General features: G+C 42.3%; 1 protein-coding gene and 1 long non-coding RNA gene across 12 annotated transcripts in view; one reads left to right on the top strand and one right to left on the bottom strand.

Moving 5' to 3' along the window:
* The window catches only part of RBKS (ribokinase), a 101,951-nt gene that overhangs the window by 30,569 nt on the left and 53,584 nt on the right, over positions 1-17,798 (top strand). For all 6 annotated transcript variants that reach the window (XM_040496376.1, XM_040496378.1, XM_040496375.1 and 3 more), the window contains 2 exons: positions 2,928-3,092; positions 11,070-11,161. In XM_040496376.1, coding sequence (XP_040352310.1) covers positions 2,928-3,092; positions 11,070-11,161 — 257 coding nt within the window. The remainder of the gene's footprint in view (positions 1-2,927; positions 3,093-11,069; positions 11,162-17,798) is intronic.
* LOC121044284 (uncharacterized) overlaps positions 1-17,798 on the bottom strand; it is a 75,391-nt gene that overhangs the window by 25,920 nt on the left and 31,673 nt on the right. For 4 of the 6 annotated variants that reach the window (XR_005797225.1, XR_005797224.1, XR_005797228.1 and 1 more), the window contains exons 3-4: positions 12,251-12,413; positions 3,360-3,523 (exon numbers count right to left, since the gene is read on the bottom strand). This is a non-coding gene — a long non-coding RNA (uncharacterized LOC121044284). The remainder of the gene's footprint in view (positions 1-3,359; positions 3,524-12,250; positions 12,414-17,798) is intronic. The other 2 variants (XR_005797226.1, XR_005797227.1) reach the window with 1 other exon arrangement.

Raw genomic sequence — 17,798 nt, 5'->3', positions numbered from 1 at the left:
AGCAACTAATTACTTCCAACTTATCATTAGCATTCAATTTTGTCTGCTCTTTAAACGGCAATCAAATCTTAAAAGTCTATATATACAACCATGTCTGTCTGTCACAGGGCCTTGCGACAGTTGAAACATTTGTCTTTAAAAACAGTAACTTCCCTTTACCCTCAAGTAAAGTTTTCATAATTTCTTCCCACTATTGTAAGTATAAAAAAACCTGCATAAGATTCTTGAATTCAGAATGACCCAGCATTCCAAGGGGCACCTAGGACAGAACCTAGTGCACTGAGGGCAGTGTGCACTGTGTGAAATTAGGATTTGTCAAAGTAACATCCTTTTTTTGTTTAAAGTTTATTTACTTTGAGAGAAAGAAAGGTTGGGAGCGGGGATGGGTAGAGAGAGGGAGAGAGAGAATCCCAAGCAGGCTCCCTGCTGCTAGCCCAGAGCGCATTGTGGGGCTCAATCTCATGAACTGTGAGACCATGACCTGAGCCGAGATCAAGAGCCACTCAACCGACTGAGCCACCCAGGCCCATGCCCGGCCCCTGTCATAATTAGGTCTTTGATGTAGGATAGTTTCACACAATCATTTCTCACAGAAGATACAGAATATTCAGCTCTACTCCAGTGATCCCCAAGTTGCAATAACAATGAAAAAATGTATCCCACTTAAAGAAGATAATGTATCCCACTTAAAGAAGATAAAATTTGTCATTCTAACAATAGCCTGTGTTCATTACTTTAAGCTACGTCTTAAGTAATTATTGCCGCCTGTCTTAAACCTCTGTCTTAAACCTCTCTTTTGTGTTCTAGGGATATCTTTGAGTTCCATTTCTAGCCTATCCATGGAACAAGTTCCTGCCTTTCCCATACAAAGATACAGTTTTATATGACGTATTGAGTGCCTGTTATGATAGAACTTGTCAGATTTGTGTATAGGATACGGTTATACCCTTGAGGATACAGATTGCCTTAGAGGAGCTAACACAAATACCCAGAGAGGGGACAGTCGGCTCCCATAAGTGAAGGAATGAATAGCAAGGTGAAGTCAGGAGTGCAGTCTTGACAAGTTGAGTTTGAGGCCGGAACGATCCAGCCAAATGGCAGTGTCTGTCAGACAGCTGTAGCCTAAGTCCTGCTGCTCATCAGCCAAGGCCAGGCCAGAAACATAGATTTGGGAGTCAGCAACCCAGAAGCAGCAGTTGGTGCTAGCAGAGAGAATGAGGTCACCGAAGGAGAAAAGGAAGGAGATATGTTGTCTCTCAGTGTGTGTGGGTACTTTGAATTTTTCCAGTCCCAAGACTGGGTTTATGCTGAACCATCCCCACTTTTTTAAGTCCTCCTTGTGGCCAACAGACACATCTGTGGTAAGATGATAGGCTAGCATGTGTTCTGTGTTAAGAGGTAATTTTAGGTCATGTCTATACAGGATCAGCACGAGCAGCCTGGAGTGCAAAGAAATGGCTGCTACAACTCATCTCTCTAGGTCCGTGCCGTCCAAAAGAAATATAATGCAAGCCACATACATAATTTTAAGTTTTCCATGAGGCACATTTTAAGAAATAAAAAGAGGGGTGCCTGGGTGGCTCAGTCGGTTAAGCATCCAACTCTCGGTTTTGGCTCAGGTCATGGTCTCAGGGTTTCATGAGTTCAAGCCCTGCATCAGGCTCCGTGCTGACAGCACAGAGCCTGCCTGGGATTCTCTCTCGTGCTCTCTCTCTGCCCCTCCCCCACTCACGCTGTCTCTGTCTCTCTCAAAAAGTAAATAAATAAGCTTTAAAAAAAAAATTAAAAGTAGGGGGCACCTGGGTGGCTCAGTCAGTTAAGTGTCCGACTTCGGCTCGGGTCATGATCTCAGGGTTCGTGGGTTCAAGCCCTGTTTTGGGCTCTGCGCTGACAGCTCAGAGCCTGGAGCCTGCTTTGGATTCTGTGTCTCTTTCTCTCTGCCCCTCCCCCACTCACACTCTGTCTCTCTCCCTCTCAAAAATAAACATTAGAAAAAAATTTTTTTACAAAATAAAAAGTAAAGAGGAACAGGTAAGATTAATCTTAATATACTCACTTAACCCAATATCTCTCAAATATTATCTTTTCAACATGGAATCAAAATGTTCTTAAAAAGTAATAAGAGATTTGACCTTCTCGTCTTTGTACTCAGTCTTTAAAATCTGCTATTCATTGTACAATTGAAGCACGTGTCAATTTAGACAAGACACATTTCAAGTGCTCAACAGCCACCTGTGGCTTACACTCATGGAAAGCACAGCTCTGGAGAGTTCACTAACATAAATGCACCCCCAGTCCTTCCCCATTTAGGTGGGATTATAGACTGTGGGTCCAAGTGATGAGTATTCAAGATCCTTTACCCCTGCTTCTGTTTGATCTGGTGCTGGATAGGCCAAATATCCTCTCTCTGCCTTAGCTGGTACAGCTTTCCATCTGTTAGCTATTATAAACTATGTTTTGACCTTCAGAATCACTTCTCGGAGATACCCTAGGTTATGTACATGAACTGACTGCATACTATTGAGCCTTAGTTTTTAGTGTCAGGCAAGTTTATTCCTATTTATACACATCATTACCACATCTGTCATCTAGGATTCAGAATCTTTACCACATACATCGTACCAGCCATTTTTAAGTATGTTATATATCACTTCCCAGCTAGTATTCTTTGTATATGAGAATATTAATGGGGAAATATTTTTTAGATTTTTCAAAATTATCAGAATAATATTGATCTCACAGAGCAGGAATAGTGTAAAAAAAGATACAGTAGGAATACAGAACTTCACCTAAATTGCCTAGAAATGTTAAAATTAATACTTACAACATGTTTAACATAGTGACTTTGTAAGGGATTGTAACATTGCAGAATATCATTGCTTGGCTTTGCTTGGATTTTAATATAAATATGCAGGAATTCTTTATAGGCCAGAATATCATCATAATAGTGGCCGGAGCAAATTTACTTTTGAATACTGAAGACCTGAGGGAAGCAGCCAAGGCCATCAGCAGAGCCAAAGTAATGATCTGCCAGCTAGAAGTAACTCCGGAAACTTCTTTGGAAGCCCTGACCATGGCCCACAGCAATGGAGGTGATTTTACATATTTATTCTTCTTCCTAGAAAAGCGTTTATCCGTGTTTTAATGAAAGGTAACCTTTCAAGTTAAGTAATGCAGTACTTTTCCTGTAGTAAAATATCCTCTCTCCAGCCTGTAAGATTCACGGTCTTCTTATAGTTCTTCATAAGGTTAGAAAAGCTTATAAATTGGGTACAAAGTAACCTGAGTAGCATTTCTGATATCCAGCGATATAAATCTTCAATCTAGTTAGCAGAAATAATACAAGTAGCGACTAGTACCTCAGAAGCAGCCCATGGTCCCACAGTGGAATGATCGCTTTTCCGAGAAGCGAGGTCAAGCTGCGTGTCCTGTATGATGACTGCCCAGCTAGGTATATTTTGATAAACGTCTCTAGGAGCTGAAGATTAGTTCTTTCTCATTTTCGTAAAACTCCATCCCTGTTCTATAAACAACAGAAGATTATTTGTATGTAATATTCTCTATGTTGTCAAGGTCTTTTAAGTCTTTGGTTTCATTTGACCTTAGCTTTTGGAAATTTTCAAACATACAAAGGTAGGGAGAACTGCATAATGAAACCCTTCACTTGGCTTCAGCAGTTATCAACACATGGCTAACGTTGATTCATCTGCCCTCGTGCTCACTCCCCCCACTCCACCCCCAGCCAAGAACAAACTCTTTAAAAATCCAAATGGTTTCTTTCTGTTTGCTTCTGTTTCACCGTTGACTTGTAGGCAAAGCATCTTCTTATTTAGACTCCATGTCTGTTCCTTGTTAACTTTGTGGTCTTTCCAGAACCATCTGATGTTTCTGAGCCTTGTCTGTCAAACACATCTAGAAATACCCCCCGACAGAATTGTTCTAATAATGAAACAAAATAAAATAAAACATGATGCCAAGCCTGGTGTCATGAATCTCAGTAAATTCCAAATGTCTTCCCCTTTTCACTTTTCTCTTTAAAGTAAAATCAGGATTGGGGTGCTGAGCCTGGGTGGCTCAGTTGGTTAAGTGTCCGACTTTGGCTCGGGTTATGATCTTGCAGTTCATGAGTTCGAGCCCCACTGTGCTGACAGCTCAGAGCCTGGGGCCTGCTTCAGGTTCTGTCTCCCTCTCTGCCCCTCCCCCCCTCTCGTGCTCACTTGCTCGCTCTCTCTTTCTCTCTCTCAAAAATGAATAAATACTTTAAAAACTAAATAAATAAAGTAAAATCAGGGTCATATCCAGGGCATCTGGGTGGCTTAGCTGATTAAGCATCCAACTTCAGGTTGTGTCATGATCTCATGATTCATGGGTTCAAGCCCCACATAGGGCTCTGTGCTGTCAGCACAGAGCCTGCTTCAGATCCTCTGTCTCCCTCTCTCTCAGCCCCTCCCCTGCTCACTCTTGCTCTCTCAAAAATAAAAATATTAAAAAAATTTTTTTTAATTGAAAGTAAATTTAGGGTCATATCCTGATCTCAGCACCATTTGGTCAAAAATATATATAGCAAAATAAAAAGTAGCCACTCCAAGACAGTAGCTTCCTTTTGATATTGTGACCATAGTTCTGTGATTTACATTGACTTTTCCACATGAAACGTTCTCATCAAGATACAAAACTAAAAAGAAAAGAAGAAAAAGAACAGTAAGTGTATGTGTGTGTGTGTTTGCATAAGTGATTTCTCCCCAAAGTCTACACCATTTTAAATAGCAGTAAATGGAAAGTAAGTTACTTGAAATGATTTTTGTGGAGAATTTTTAAATGTATGTCCTGATTTAACAAATTTTTCTCTTGGCAAAACAACATGCCGTGGCAAATTCTCACTGACATTTAATGTACTTTTAATGGACTCTGAAGCTGTCAGAGAGAATTCCAAGCCAAAACCCATTTGGTTGCATTTTCTCAGGGGTGTCACAGAAAGAGTCTCGTGCCTGTGGTAAGCGTCGCCTGCACGCCACGCATCCGAATCGGGTGATGTGAACACAACGTGCCACCTCATTCGTGCTCCTGTCTTTCCTTATATAGGTCAAGGCATATCCTCATGCACCTTCTGTTCCTACCCTCCCTTGCTTCTCAGGGATCACGGTTTCTTCTGTCCTGCTCTGGTTCCCCGTTACCTACTCAGTGTGTGGAGCAGAGAAGGGTACCACGGTGGAGGATCTAGAGTTATCTAGAAGGGCAGGCAGCCTGACCTCAGGATGTCATTTGGATGGGGTCCAAAACTGCTTCCTCCATCACCTGCCTGGCAGCTGTGCCCGCTGAGGAGCTGGAGGACCCGGGGCATCAGGGACGGGCAGGGGTAGGTGATGGCAGGCCAAAGAGCACTGGCCAAGTTGGCATTTTTACTAAGAGCCAGCCTGCCTAAGGATCAATTCCACGTGGTCTTTCCCATATAGTGATTTTGGAAGGAGTAATGCCTTACCTTTATTATGTACTGTATAGTTTATAAAGCACTTTCAAATATATCTGATCCTCAGGAAAACCTGTGACAAAGATATGGCAGGCGTTGTTCTCCCAAATTGGCGGTGAGGGGACAGACTTGGGGAGGTTAAGTACTTAGTTCAACCAAGGTCAGCGTAGAAACCCGGATTGCAGACGCCAGGACCCAAGTTCTGTGTCCTGGAGCACACTTAAATAAAGAAACTGCACATCCCGTTGATTTCAAGGAACTGAGCCTTTGTGAAGAAAAGTAAAATCCACGAACTGTAACATTGTTCATCCTGTAGCCTAAGCTCTCAGTGTTTTCACTGCTCCCGTCTCCCGGATCCTAGAGTGCTTTCTGCACTGCGTCCCTTGCACGCTCCCACAAAACACAAACACACCAGCACACGTGCACACGTACTCCTCTATCCAGAACTCAGCTGGTCCTCGATTGGTAGTTACCAGCCAGAGCAGCTTAGCTACTATACCATGAGGTGTGTGTGTGTGTGTGCGTGTGTGTGAACTTAATGTCTTCCTTCTCACATAAAAGAGCGATACAATGAAAGGAGCACTGGTTTGGGAGTCATGAAGCTTGGCTCTGAATTCAGAATCCATCCCTTAGTAAATGGAGGATCGCATGCAAGTCTGTCAGCTCTTTGCTCTGGGCCTCACTTTCTTCCTCGGTGAAGCAAGAGAACTGGGCCTAGAGCTCTCAAGGTTGTTTAATGTCAGGACGTGTGAGCGTCCTGATGGCAGAGCAGAGCGGGCAGTCTTAGAGATGCGGTGAGCACCTGGCGTCCTGTCCATCGCCCTGTGAGATCGCCTGTGTGGTCAATCAGCAGTATTCCACCTGCAAGAAAGGTGGTAAAATCCCCCTCCCCTTTCTCTGTGGGTTTATCACAGCCGCCTTATCTTTGCTTCTCACAAGTAACGAGCTCTGAATTAAACACACTGTATAACTGGATTAGGGATAGTTGTTAAAATACAGAGGAAAAAGGCCCCCTTCCATCTTTGAATAGATTATCTCAGAAATCTCTTTGTGTCTTCACCAAGAAGAGAGCATTGGTCTTAAACAGCACCTGCAGCACCAGAAATGAGCCAGTGGTGTCCTCCGGCCCCCTCCTCCGTGGGTCAGGACGCTGCGAGGCAGGCCCACAGCAGAGAGCTGGTGCTGCAGCTGCTCGGGATGAAATTAGGCATGCCGGGTCTGGTCTTTACATCCATTTCAAAGCAAATGGAACATTACAGGAACAATTATAAATAATTGAGATTGTAAGATCGCCAAGATTAAATTCTAGGTAGGACACAAAATATCTTATAATGCCACTTTAGTCCTTTTCCATTTGGCAAAGCAAACTTCTTGGCCGGCCACCTTGACTTTCACAGCCACGAGCACAGAGCCCAACTTTTGAGCGTTTCTGCTGATCAACTCACAGTAAACAACCCCTAGAGGGAGGCCGCCAAGCCAGTGTTTGGTTACCCCAACCTTCTCCCGGTTTCTTTACTTAGGGTGACTTTCTTCCTATTTCTCCAGGCTAGTTGTTTTTTTCCAAAATTTTTTCATGTTTATTTTTGAGAGAGAGAGAGACAGAGTGTGAGCGGGGGAGGGGCAGAGAGGGAGATACAGAACCCGAAGCAGGCTCCAGGCTCTGAGGTGTCAACACAGAGTCCTAGGTGGGGCTCGAACTCATGAACCCCAAGGTCATGACCTGAGCCAAAGTCAGACGCCTAGCCGACTGAGCCACCCAGGCACCCCCAAGCTTGTTATTAAGGCCTTCTTAACTGTCTGGCTCCTGCCCTCCATGGTGACACCAAAGCGCTTCCCCCTCGTTTTCCTGGCTTTGCACCTAAGCGTTCCCCCTCACCGGGCTCACCCGTTCCTCACTGGCATCACTGTGCCAGCCACTGGCATGCTGTTAAGACAACCGGGAGCTTAGCCCGTCTATGTTGGGGGCTGTCAGTCACCCCTCCAGGTCCAAGTTACTCCATGGTACATCTTGTGTCCTCTGCTTTTGTGTGGTTCCGGGATGACATTATTTTTTCCCACCTAAACTATCACAAAGGTGCGTTCTTATTTGATTAACTACATCTACTGATTCTTCACAGTTTTTTCACCCTGGTAAAATATTTATGCTAATTCATGGTAGCACGAGCCAAAGAGAGTCCTTTGCTTTATGGTATTTTCATTTTTTCCCCTAAATTTAGTTACTAGTCAGACTCTAAGCCTACATATCCAGCCTGTTACCATCCGGCCTTGGTAAGAATGCTTTCCTTCAGCAAAATACAAGCAAATAAGATTGGATTGGTTTTTATACAATATTTATGGTCAGATTAAATTGTAGAATGTCTCATTCCAGCAACTCTTTTTATTGCTTAAAACGCAATGTAATGGTTTCTTTAAAATTTGTTTTTTATGATGGAAAACTTCAAATCTATCTGGGACATACAGAGAATAGTACAGTAAACCCATATTTACTGTCGTTAAGCTTCAATAATTCTCAACACATGGCCAATCCTGTTGAATCTATACCCCAACTCACTACTCCCCCACCTCCCCCCCCCCCGCAACCTTGGAAGCAACAGCCAGACATTATATCATTTCATTTACAATGTACTTGGTTTTTGATGTAAGATATTATACATGTTTTAAGAATGATGTCTTTGCCTGGTGTATAGCAGGTAATCTGTGGTCAGATTGATGCCCATCAATCACCCTTTGGAACTAATCCCTTATTAGTTTAGTGAGTAACTTCTCAGACTTTGTTCTCTTCTGTGCAAGTGTATAAATGTAAATACGCATATAAGTATGCTTTGTTTGATTTAAAAAAGAGAGAGAGGGTCATACTATGGATTTTATTACAAAACTTCCTTTTTTTTACTCACAAATTATAGAAATCTTTCTGTGGCTAAACAGAAATCTGCTTCGTTCTTTTTAACAGCAGGAGAACATTCCATTAGAGGTTTTTTTTTTTTTCCTAACCAGTCCTCTCTGATAGAAGCTTAGGTTTCTTTTTGTCTTTTTCTCTTTTTCTGTTAAAAAAAGAGCTGTACATCACTGTACATCCTGAACCTCGCTGTACCTCATCTTTGCCTGCCTGTGTATTTCTGTAGGATAGGTTTGGAAAAGGAACTGCTGGGTCAGGGATCTTTTGAGATGAAATGGCACTTTTATAAGAATGGCTCAAAGCTGTTGTTCCATCCTGGTACTTCGCTCTAACCTGTGCTCAGATGCATGCAGATTTAGAGATCATAATATGTGAGCAATGCTTTTGCAATTTACCCTTCAAGGAAAATAGGGAGCAATATATTTGTTCTACAGCGGTAAAAAGTAAATGGGTGTGTTGGAATGCTGGGCGTTGAGGGCCTTTATGCATAACTGACATCTCTTAAGACCTTGCAGAAGCGACAAAACCAATGAGAGAGACTGTTGCCAGGCTACAAACTTCAACAGAAGGCAAAAGAGATGGGTGGATGGGCGGGGGTGTTGAGCTGTGTGTAAAGGACAATATAATAACAGTAATAATCCCTTACGTTTGTACAACACTCTACAGTTTACATAGGGCTTTTACACCCGTTTTCTAACTTAAGCTGCACAATAACCCGTGCAAAAATATGAGCAGCCAAAAATATACCATAGGATCTCTGTGGGTGGACATTCTGAATTCTAAAATAATGAAAATGTGGGAATAGCATTAGTCTGTAGACCACTGGACGAGATCCATTGACCAAACCAAACTGTTAAGACCAAGGAAGGTATGGAAGCAAACTAGCTAGCTTTATCAGGCAGAAGTAGTGGATAGTTTCCATTAGCCACGTGCTGAGAAGCATCTCCCCAAGAATGTGGAACGGATCGATGCCACAACAGCTACAGAAGAGCCACCTGAAGAACTCCTCAATGTGCACGTTCCTGTTCCTACCCCAAGAGATTCTGATGAGTGGGTTCGAGGGGGAGACCAGAAGTCATGCACTTTAATGAGCTCTCCTAGTGATGCTGATGTGCAAGGAAGTTTGTGGGTCACTGTTCTAGACGGGTCTCTGAGAAGTGCAGCTAGAGTTGTTTACTCTGTGGGTCCAATGGGGCTACTAAACACATAAGTCATTGGACCTGGGCAGAGAAAAAGAAACCAGCCAATCTAGTTGGGTACTCTGGTGGATAAGTGTTTTGATAAAGGGGAAGCTTCCTGTCATTGTGATTTCTGAAGACTTCTTTAAAAATAGTAAATAAATAAATAATGAATGAATGAATAAATAAATAAATAAATAAATAAATAAATAAATAAATAAATTTGCCACGTTCCACACCAGAGGCTGTTTTAAATACACTGTAAATTGGAATGGAGGCTTGTGTTGCTATAAACAGAGTCCTGGCCTAGAGAGATGACCAAATACTGGACTTAAAGCTGGAGGACCCCACATGGGCACCCAGCTTAACCATGTCCCAGCATATGACCTTAGACTGTGACCTCATCTCTCTGAGGTTCACGTTCCTCCTCTGAAAAATGCAGAAATTCTTCTGATGCTGTATTGGCTGTGACATTCTCATTCTCCCTGTCTCTGCTATCCCTATCCATCCTTCTCTTGTAGGTCCCTAGTCTGAGCTAGCTCTCAGTCTCGGATTGAATTTCTCCTCCTTTCTCAATCAAGCTTTCCTTTATGTTCCCAGATTCTTCACAGAAGCCAAGAACGTAAGCTTCTGTGAAAATGTATGTTTGGGGAGCCTGGCTGGCTTAGTCGGTGGAGCGTGTAACTCCTGCTCTCAGGGTTGTGGATTCGAGCCCCACCTTGGGTGTAGAGATTACTTAAAAACAAAATCTTAGAAAAAAGCTTATGTTTGCATGAGTACTTGTGATATCTGGAATACATGCATAGATGTTCAAAACCTGCATATGTACATAAACTTCCTATTTGACTATTCTTACCAGGAAATTTTTGACCTCTTCATTATTTCTTTTCTAACTTCTTTTCTTTCCTGGAAAATGGACTTAGGAACAAAAAATGTTCACCAGCCTGAATGTTCACATTCATGCATGTCCTTTCAGGCCACAGCACTTAAAATTTTCTTTAATATTCTTGCGCTTTGCCACAACTTTGTAATCATCTTGACTGTAATACCGACGCTTGCCCTTGAAGCTGAAGTGTTGCAGAGTGAAAAATAGAGCAAATAGAAATAAGAAGGGGCTGGTACTAGGCCATCATAGAGACTGAGATTTTAGACTTCTACACCCGTAACTAAGTTGATTTTTCATTTCATGGGGAAAGTGGTCACACTCGGGGATTGCCTTTACCCAATGTCTGTCAACACACCATGTTAAAAATGAGGACCACTGGGGCGCCTGGGTGGCGCAGTCGGTGAAGCGTCCGACTTCGGCCAGGTCACGATCTCGCGGTCCGTGAGTTTGAGCCCCGCGTCAGGCTCTGGGCTGATGGCTCGGAGCCTGGAGCCTGTTTCCGATTCTGTGTCTCCCTCTCTCTCTGCCCCTCCCCCGTTCATGCTCTGTCTCTCTCTGTCCCAAAAAAAATTAAAAAAGTTGAAAAAAAAATTAAAAAAAAAAAAATGAGGACCACTGAAGCCCCTTTCCGTTCCTTTACAGTGAAAACATTGTTCAATCCAGCTCCTGCCATTGCTGACCTGGATCCTCGCTTCTACGCCCTCTCAGATGTGTTCTGCTGCAATGAAACTGAGGTAAGGATGGAAGGTTTTGCTCATTCCATGAGAAACCAAAGACTTTCATACAAACGGGTAAAGCAAAGAGGCAGGACTAACCGTGTCAGTTTGATTGCATGTGAATTCTTGAGCCCCGTGAAAACACATTTTTCAGCTAACTGGGGTGTGGAGAAAAGGAAATTAGTGAATCCTAGGTGGAGAAAAAGGTTCCCTGAGTCATCTCCATAATCTGGCACTTCTCAAACCTCAGCTAATTTTAGTCCCCTCCCTACCTTCGCACTATTGGCGTTTTGTTTTCTTTTTTAATTATTCCACATTCTATGGAATAATTAGTATCAGAGTTGCCAAATTTAGTGAATAAAAATACAGGATGCCTAGTTAAATTTGAATTTCAAACAAACAGCAAATAATATACGAAATGGACTTAGGCTACAAAATTGTTTGTTATTTATCTGAAATTCAAATTCAACTGGTCTAACGACCCTAATTAATATGCAACCCCTGGAACATTTGCTACATTCTCTTGTGAAGATGCTGTGACTGCCTGAGGGAATAGACATAGGTTCTCCATGATGCCACAAGAAGGACTTCAGGGGCCACTCTGTTACGAGAGGGCTCTCTCAGTCCATCTGAGCGTCCTAATGTATAGAGAGCTGAGTAAAATATCTCTCAGTTACATTCAGATCGTCCCATTCATTCTGAACCATTTTAGGAAGAAAATTTCAATATTTTTCCCTTATATAGGTCAGACAGTTTTAGACCAGAGCTCTCTCTCTCGATGTTGGGAGGCAAAGACATACTATACGATGCAACATGCAGAGAGAACGTTAGTAGTTAAAGAACTGTAATAGTAATTTTCCATGTGGTTCAGAGGCTGAATGCATGTTTCCAGGATTTCCTGACCTGCCTTTTTGTTAATTTCATCTCTCAGAACATGAAGTAAATAAAAACTAAAACAAAAACAAAAAGACTGCCACGAAGAAACTAATTTTAACCAATCACAATAAGCTGTGCAGTATTTTTGAGCACCCATTATGGCCAGGCCTTGTGCTGGGAGGAAGGAATTGTGGGAAGTAATAACCATTTTATAGTAAGAAATTAGATTACCCTCCACGGCCAACTGGCATAGATTTCCCTGCTAGATACTTGCAGAACACTATTCTTCAAACACTCATCACAGCTCAAATGACTTACTCAGTACTTCTGTCTTCTCCATTGAATTACTAGTCTTGTGAGGCCAGGGACATCTGTCTTATTCACTGTTGTATTCCTAAAGTAGGCACAGTAAGAGATTAACAACAATAATAATAAAAGAGAGCAGTTATAACAATATACTGTCATAGAAGTTTTGTGAATGATCACATTCCCTCTCTCTCAATATCTTGCTGTACTGTACCCACCCCTCCCCTACGAGATGGTGTGAGATGATAAAATGCCTGCGTGATGGGACGAAGTGAGGTCAGCAACACAGGCACCGTGACATAGCGTTACACTGCTGTTAACCTTCCGACGATACGACAGGAGGAGGATCACCTACTGACTGCGGCTGACCATGAGTAATTAAAACCACAGAAAGTGAAACTGCAGATACAGGGAACCTGCTGTAATTATTTCTTGTCCTTCATGGTTTCTGTGCATCAGGAATTGAGACGGGGCACAGCATGGCTTGTCTCTCTCGGTGATGTCTGGGGCCTGGAAGACTCAAAGGCAGAGAGCTGGAATCCTGGGAAGCCTACTTCACTCATGTGCCTGCTAGTTGATGCTGGCTGTTGACCAGACTTACACAAGGCCTCTCCTTGTGACCCGGGCTTCCTCACAATGTAGAAGCTGGGTTCCGAGAAACACTATCCAGAGGGAGAGGGAGGGGGAGCCCAGCAGAAGAGTTGGCTTTTATGACTTAGCTCTGGAAGTCACGCAGTATTTCTTCTGGCCCATTCCATTGACTGAGGCAGGAAACTCTGCCCTCACACTCCACCTCTCAGTAGAAGATTGCCATTGCACAGTGTGAAAAGAGCATATACACTGTGACAAATATTGATACAGTTATCTTTGGAAATTACCATCTATTACGTTGTACCTGGCACATAGTTGGCACCTAGTAAATGCTTTTTAAATGGATGAACAAATGAACAAACTCTAGTCTTTAAGAAAATTGATCTCAAACACATAATGGAAAAAAGAAAAGCTTTAAAAACCTACCATTCTTAAGGATGATGTGTAAATTTTTTTAATGTTTATTTATTTTTGAGAGAGAGAGAGAGAGAGTGCAAGTGAAGGAGGGGCAGAGAGAGAGGGAGACACAGAATCTGAAGCAGGCTCCAGGCTCCGAGCTGTCGGCACAGAGTCCAATGTGGGGCTCGAACTTGCAAACCACGAGATCATGACCTGAGCCAAAGTCAGATGCTGAGCCACCCAGGCGCCCCTTTATGGATGACTTCTAATCTCGATAATAATGTAAATTCATGCTTTAAGACACTCTCTCTGCTCACACACAAACCATTGATATATAAAGATACAAAGAGACAATGAAAAGGTACTCACAAGCTCAAAAACAAGATAACTCCACAAATCAGAAAGGGAGCAGAATCCTAGAGCATTCAGCCCTACGTGTGCTATATTTCGGTCCCAGAGGCAGGTGTAAGTGGTAGGGACCTCTAATGGGTAACGAGCACTAGAAATGTGCCACTCATGGAAGACTGGGGCAATGCCCCCTGCTCAAACCCAGAGATGCTGGACTAAGGCTCCCTTGCTAACCAAAAATGTTAGAGGAAGCTGTTAAGCCTGCTGCCCAGGACTACAGCATATGTAAGGCTCCCAAACTGAGGAGATAGGAGGACAGAGGTACTGCCTCTGATCAGGAATGAATTAAGCCAATGCTAACGTGGTGACCGTGAATGTGACGAGATTGGCAATATCGCCAATGACAGCAGAACAGGAACTCCGTATTGCCGATGTAACACCTGGCTCTGGTTTAGAGACCCTTGGGGCCTGATGGATGCAACCATAAAACCACTGGAAAGGCAGGAAGAAGCCTAGCGGGAGCTGAAGTGTGGGATTCTCCAACTCTCAGAAAGCAAAGTGAGCCTTCAGATGACAAAACATAATGCTCAACATAAAATCAACAATCCAAGATGAATTTTCCCAGGGTGAAATCCAAATAGTGAAGCAGTGCAAAAAAGACATTAAAATAAGAATGACTGAGGGATGCCAGGTGGCTCAGTCAGTTGAGCATCCAACTCTTGAGTTCAGCTCAGGTCATGATCCCAGGGTTGTTGGGATTAAGCCCCACATTGGGCTCTTTGCTGAGCATGGAGTTGCTTAGGACTCTCCTTCTCTCTCTCTCCCCTCCCCCCACTCACTCTCAATAAATAGATAGATATGATTGAGATTCTCATTCATTAAAAAAAGAGAAAGAGAAACAGAATCAAAGCAACAATATGTGAATATAAAAATCAGTCAATTAGAAATTTGAAAATGACACTGAAAACTATAGGAAGCTTATGAAAGAAATTGAAGAAGACACAAAGAAATGGGAAAACATTCCATGCTCATGGATTGGAAGAGGAAATACTGTTAAAATGTCGATACTACCCAAAGCAATCTACATATTCAACGCAATCCCTATCAAAATAACACCAGCATTCTTCACAGAGCAAGAACAAACAATTCTAAAATTTGTATGGAACCAGAAAAGACTTTGAATAGCCAAAGTAATGTTGAAAAAGAAAACCAAAGCTGGAGGCATTACAGTTCGAGACTTTGAGCTAGATTACAAAGCTATAATCATCAAGACAGTATGGCAGTGGCACAAGAACAGACACTCTAATCAACGGAACAGAATAGAGAACCCAGAAGTGGACCCACAAACGTATGGCCAACAAATCTTTGACAAAGCAAGAAAGAATATCCAATGGAAAAAAGTCTCTTCAGCAAATGGTGTTGGCAAGACTGGACGGTGACATGCAGAAGAATGAACCTGGACCACTTTCTTACACCACACACAAAAAACAAACTCAAAATGGATGAAAAACACTAATTAAAATCTTTCTACAAAATACTCATTAGGAAGGTAAACAAACTGGAATCAAAGAATTAGTGAATTGAAAAAGAATCTTGATCAATTCACCCAGAAGTGAAAAGCTCAATTCACCTAGAAATATCACAGAAACTTTGTTTTTAATACAAAAGAGGAAATTGGAGAAAAGAAAGATAGGTTGAGAGGCTCTAACATACATCTAATGGAAGTGAAAGAAGAGAAAGGAGAGAACTGGAGAGAAGCCATATTGGAGAAAAAACTGCAAGTTGTTTTCTAGAACTGAAGAAAGGCACAAGTCTTCAGGTCAAAAGCGTATTAAAAGTACCACTTGAGATACAAAGATACAACTGTCTACTAACATACATTTTAGTGGAACTGCATAAAATCCAAAGTCAAAACAAAAATATTTTTAAATGGCCAGAGGAAAAAAAAAACAGATTTTATATACATGATAAGAATATCCAATACTTCATTGTTTGTAAAAGGGGAAAATGGAAAAATGAGTGTCCATGAAAAGGAGAATAAATTTTTTTTAAACTGTAACATATTTGCAGTATTTTTGCAGTATATGGAATGCTACATATATAAACACAAATGAAATAATGTTAAGGGGAAAAGCACATTAATACATAATATCTATGGAGGACATTATCTTTTTTTAATGTTTTTTTAATGTTTATTTATTATTGAGAGACAGAGCATGAGCATGGGAGGGGCAGAGAGAGGGGGAGACACAGAATCTGAAACAGGCTCCGGGCTCCGAGCTGTCAGCACAGAGCCCGACGCAGGGCTTGAACTTATGAACCGTGAGATCATGACCTGAGCCGAAGTTGGACACTTAACCAACTGAGCCACCCAGGTGCCCCGTTGTTTATTTTATTTTTGAGAGAGAGAGAAACAGAGCGTGAGAAGAGGAGGGGCAGAGCGAGAGGGAGACACAGAATCAGAAGCACGCTCCAGGCTCTGAGCTGTCAGCACAAAGCCTGACATGGGGCTCAAACCCACGAACCCTGAGATCATGACCTGAGCCAAAGTTGAATGCTTAACCAACTGAGCCACCCAGGCACTCCATCATTTACCTCCTTTAGAGAAAAATAACTGAAGCAAATAAAATAAAATGTTAAGACTTATTAAAAGTGGGTGGTAGGTGGGGTGCCTGGGTGGCTCAGTCGGTTAAGCATCCGACTCCAGCTCAGGTCATGATCTCGCAGTTCGTGAGTTCAAGCCCCATGTCAGGCTCTGGTGCTGACAGCTCAGAGCCTGGAGCCTGCTTCGGATTCTGTGTCCCCCTTTCTCTCCGACCCAGCCCTGCTTGTGCTCTATCTCTCTGTGTCTTTCAAAAATGAATAAACGTAAAAAAAAAAAATTTTTTTTAAAGTGGGTGGTAGGTACATGGGTGTTTATTGCATTATTTTTACGTTCAGGATCTTTCATCAAAGAATCGTTTTTTAACAGGTTTTTAGAAACCACAAGAATTCAGTGTTTCTGAAAATAGACCCAACTAACTCAACAGATGTAAGTGATCTCAGTAATGAAGATCAGTGAAAAACTTATAAAAAGAAAACAGAAGGTGGCCTTAAGGCATAGCCAACTCAGACAGGGTGTGGAAAAGATGGTTCAGGAAGGACACATGGTCAAGTTAACAAAACCTTTGCTGCCAGGGAAGACCAAACCCCAGAAGGAGCAGACACTGTGGGGTGACTTATAGGCAACAAAAAGGGTTAATCTGGGCATGTTCAGAGCAAGCACAGGAAGAGATAGACCCATTCTTAGGAAGAAATAGGATATAGAAAAGACAGAATTTGGTTATAAACTTTTTGAGTCATAAAGTATCATATAATTCATCTGGTCCAGTGAATTTTCAGCCACTAATTTCAGAACCATAGAGGGTCCCCAGAGAAGCTAGAGGGGTACCTAGGGGGTGAGGAAGCAGGGCTGCAGCCCTTCACCCCTACTTCAGCCAGAGCCCTTTTTATATTCTGGGAGAGAACTGTGGTCCTGTGCAAGCCCCTCATTTTATACGTGACTTGGAAAAAGTCCCAGAGTTAGTAAATGGTGGACATCTCCTGAATATATCAGCACGTTGCTTTCTCTGCTCCATGTCAGTGCCCCTCCTACCCTGCTTCTAATTTCTTGAGCAAAAACAAACAAAAGAAATGGGTGTTGTGCAAATATGGAAAGCTATAACCAGTAATAAGAGAAAGGCATTATGACCCAAGAGGAGCCTAGAAGAAATACAACCTTAGGGGTAAAATTTACAGACACGACTTATATATCAAAGTCATTGGCAGCGGCCCCTCCCTTACTCCTTTCTTCCCTCCCCTCTTCCTTTCTTTTGTAGAATTCTTTGTTCCCCCTAACTCTTTATGATGAAAATTATCATACGTACACACAGAAATGCTGGAAGGGCAACACAACGAAGAGTGACATACTCTCCACCTAAACAGTTGTTAACATTTGCTATATGCTTCCCCTCTCCACTGTGTGTATTTCTTTTTGTTTTTGTTGAGTCATTTCAAAGTAAGCTGCACATAACATGAAACCTCACCCCTAAATACTTCAGTGTGCATCTCCTAAGAGGAGCCACAACACCATTTTCACACCTAAGAAAATTATTAG

The sequence above is a fragment of the Herpailurus yagouaroundi genome, unplaced genomic scaffold, assembly GCF_014898765.1.
Source record: "Herpailurus yagouaroundi ecotype Mexico unplaced genomic scaffold, PumYag 188, whole genome shotgun sequence".
In the NCBI taxonomy this organism is placed as follows: Eukaryota; Metazoa; Chordata; class Mammalia; order Carnivora; family Felidae; genus Herpailurus; species Herpailurus yagouaroundi.
Note: the sequence above shows the minus strand (reverse complement) of the source record. Positions and strands in the feature narration are given on the sequence as shown.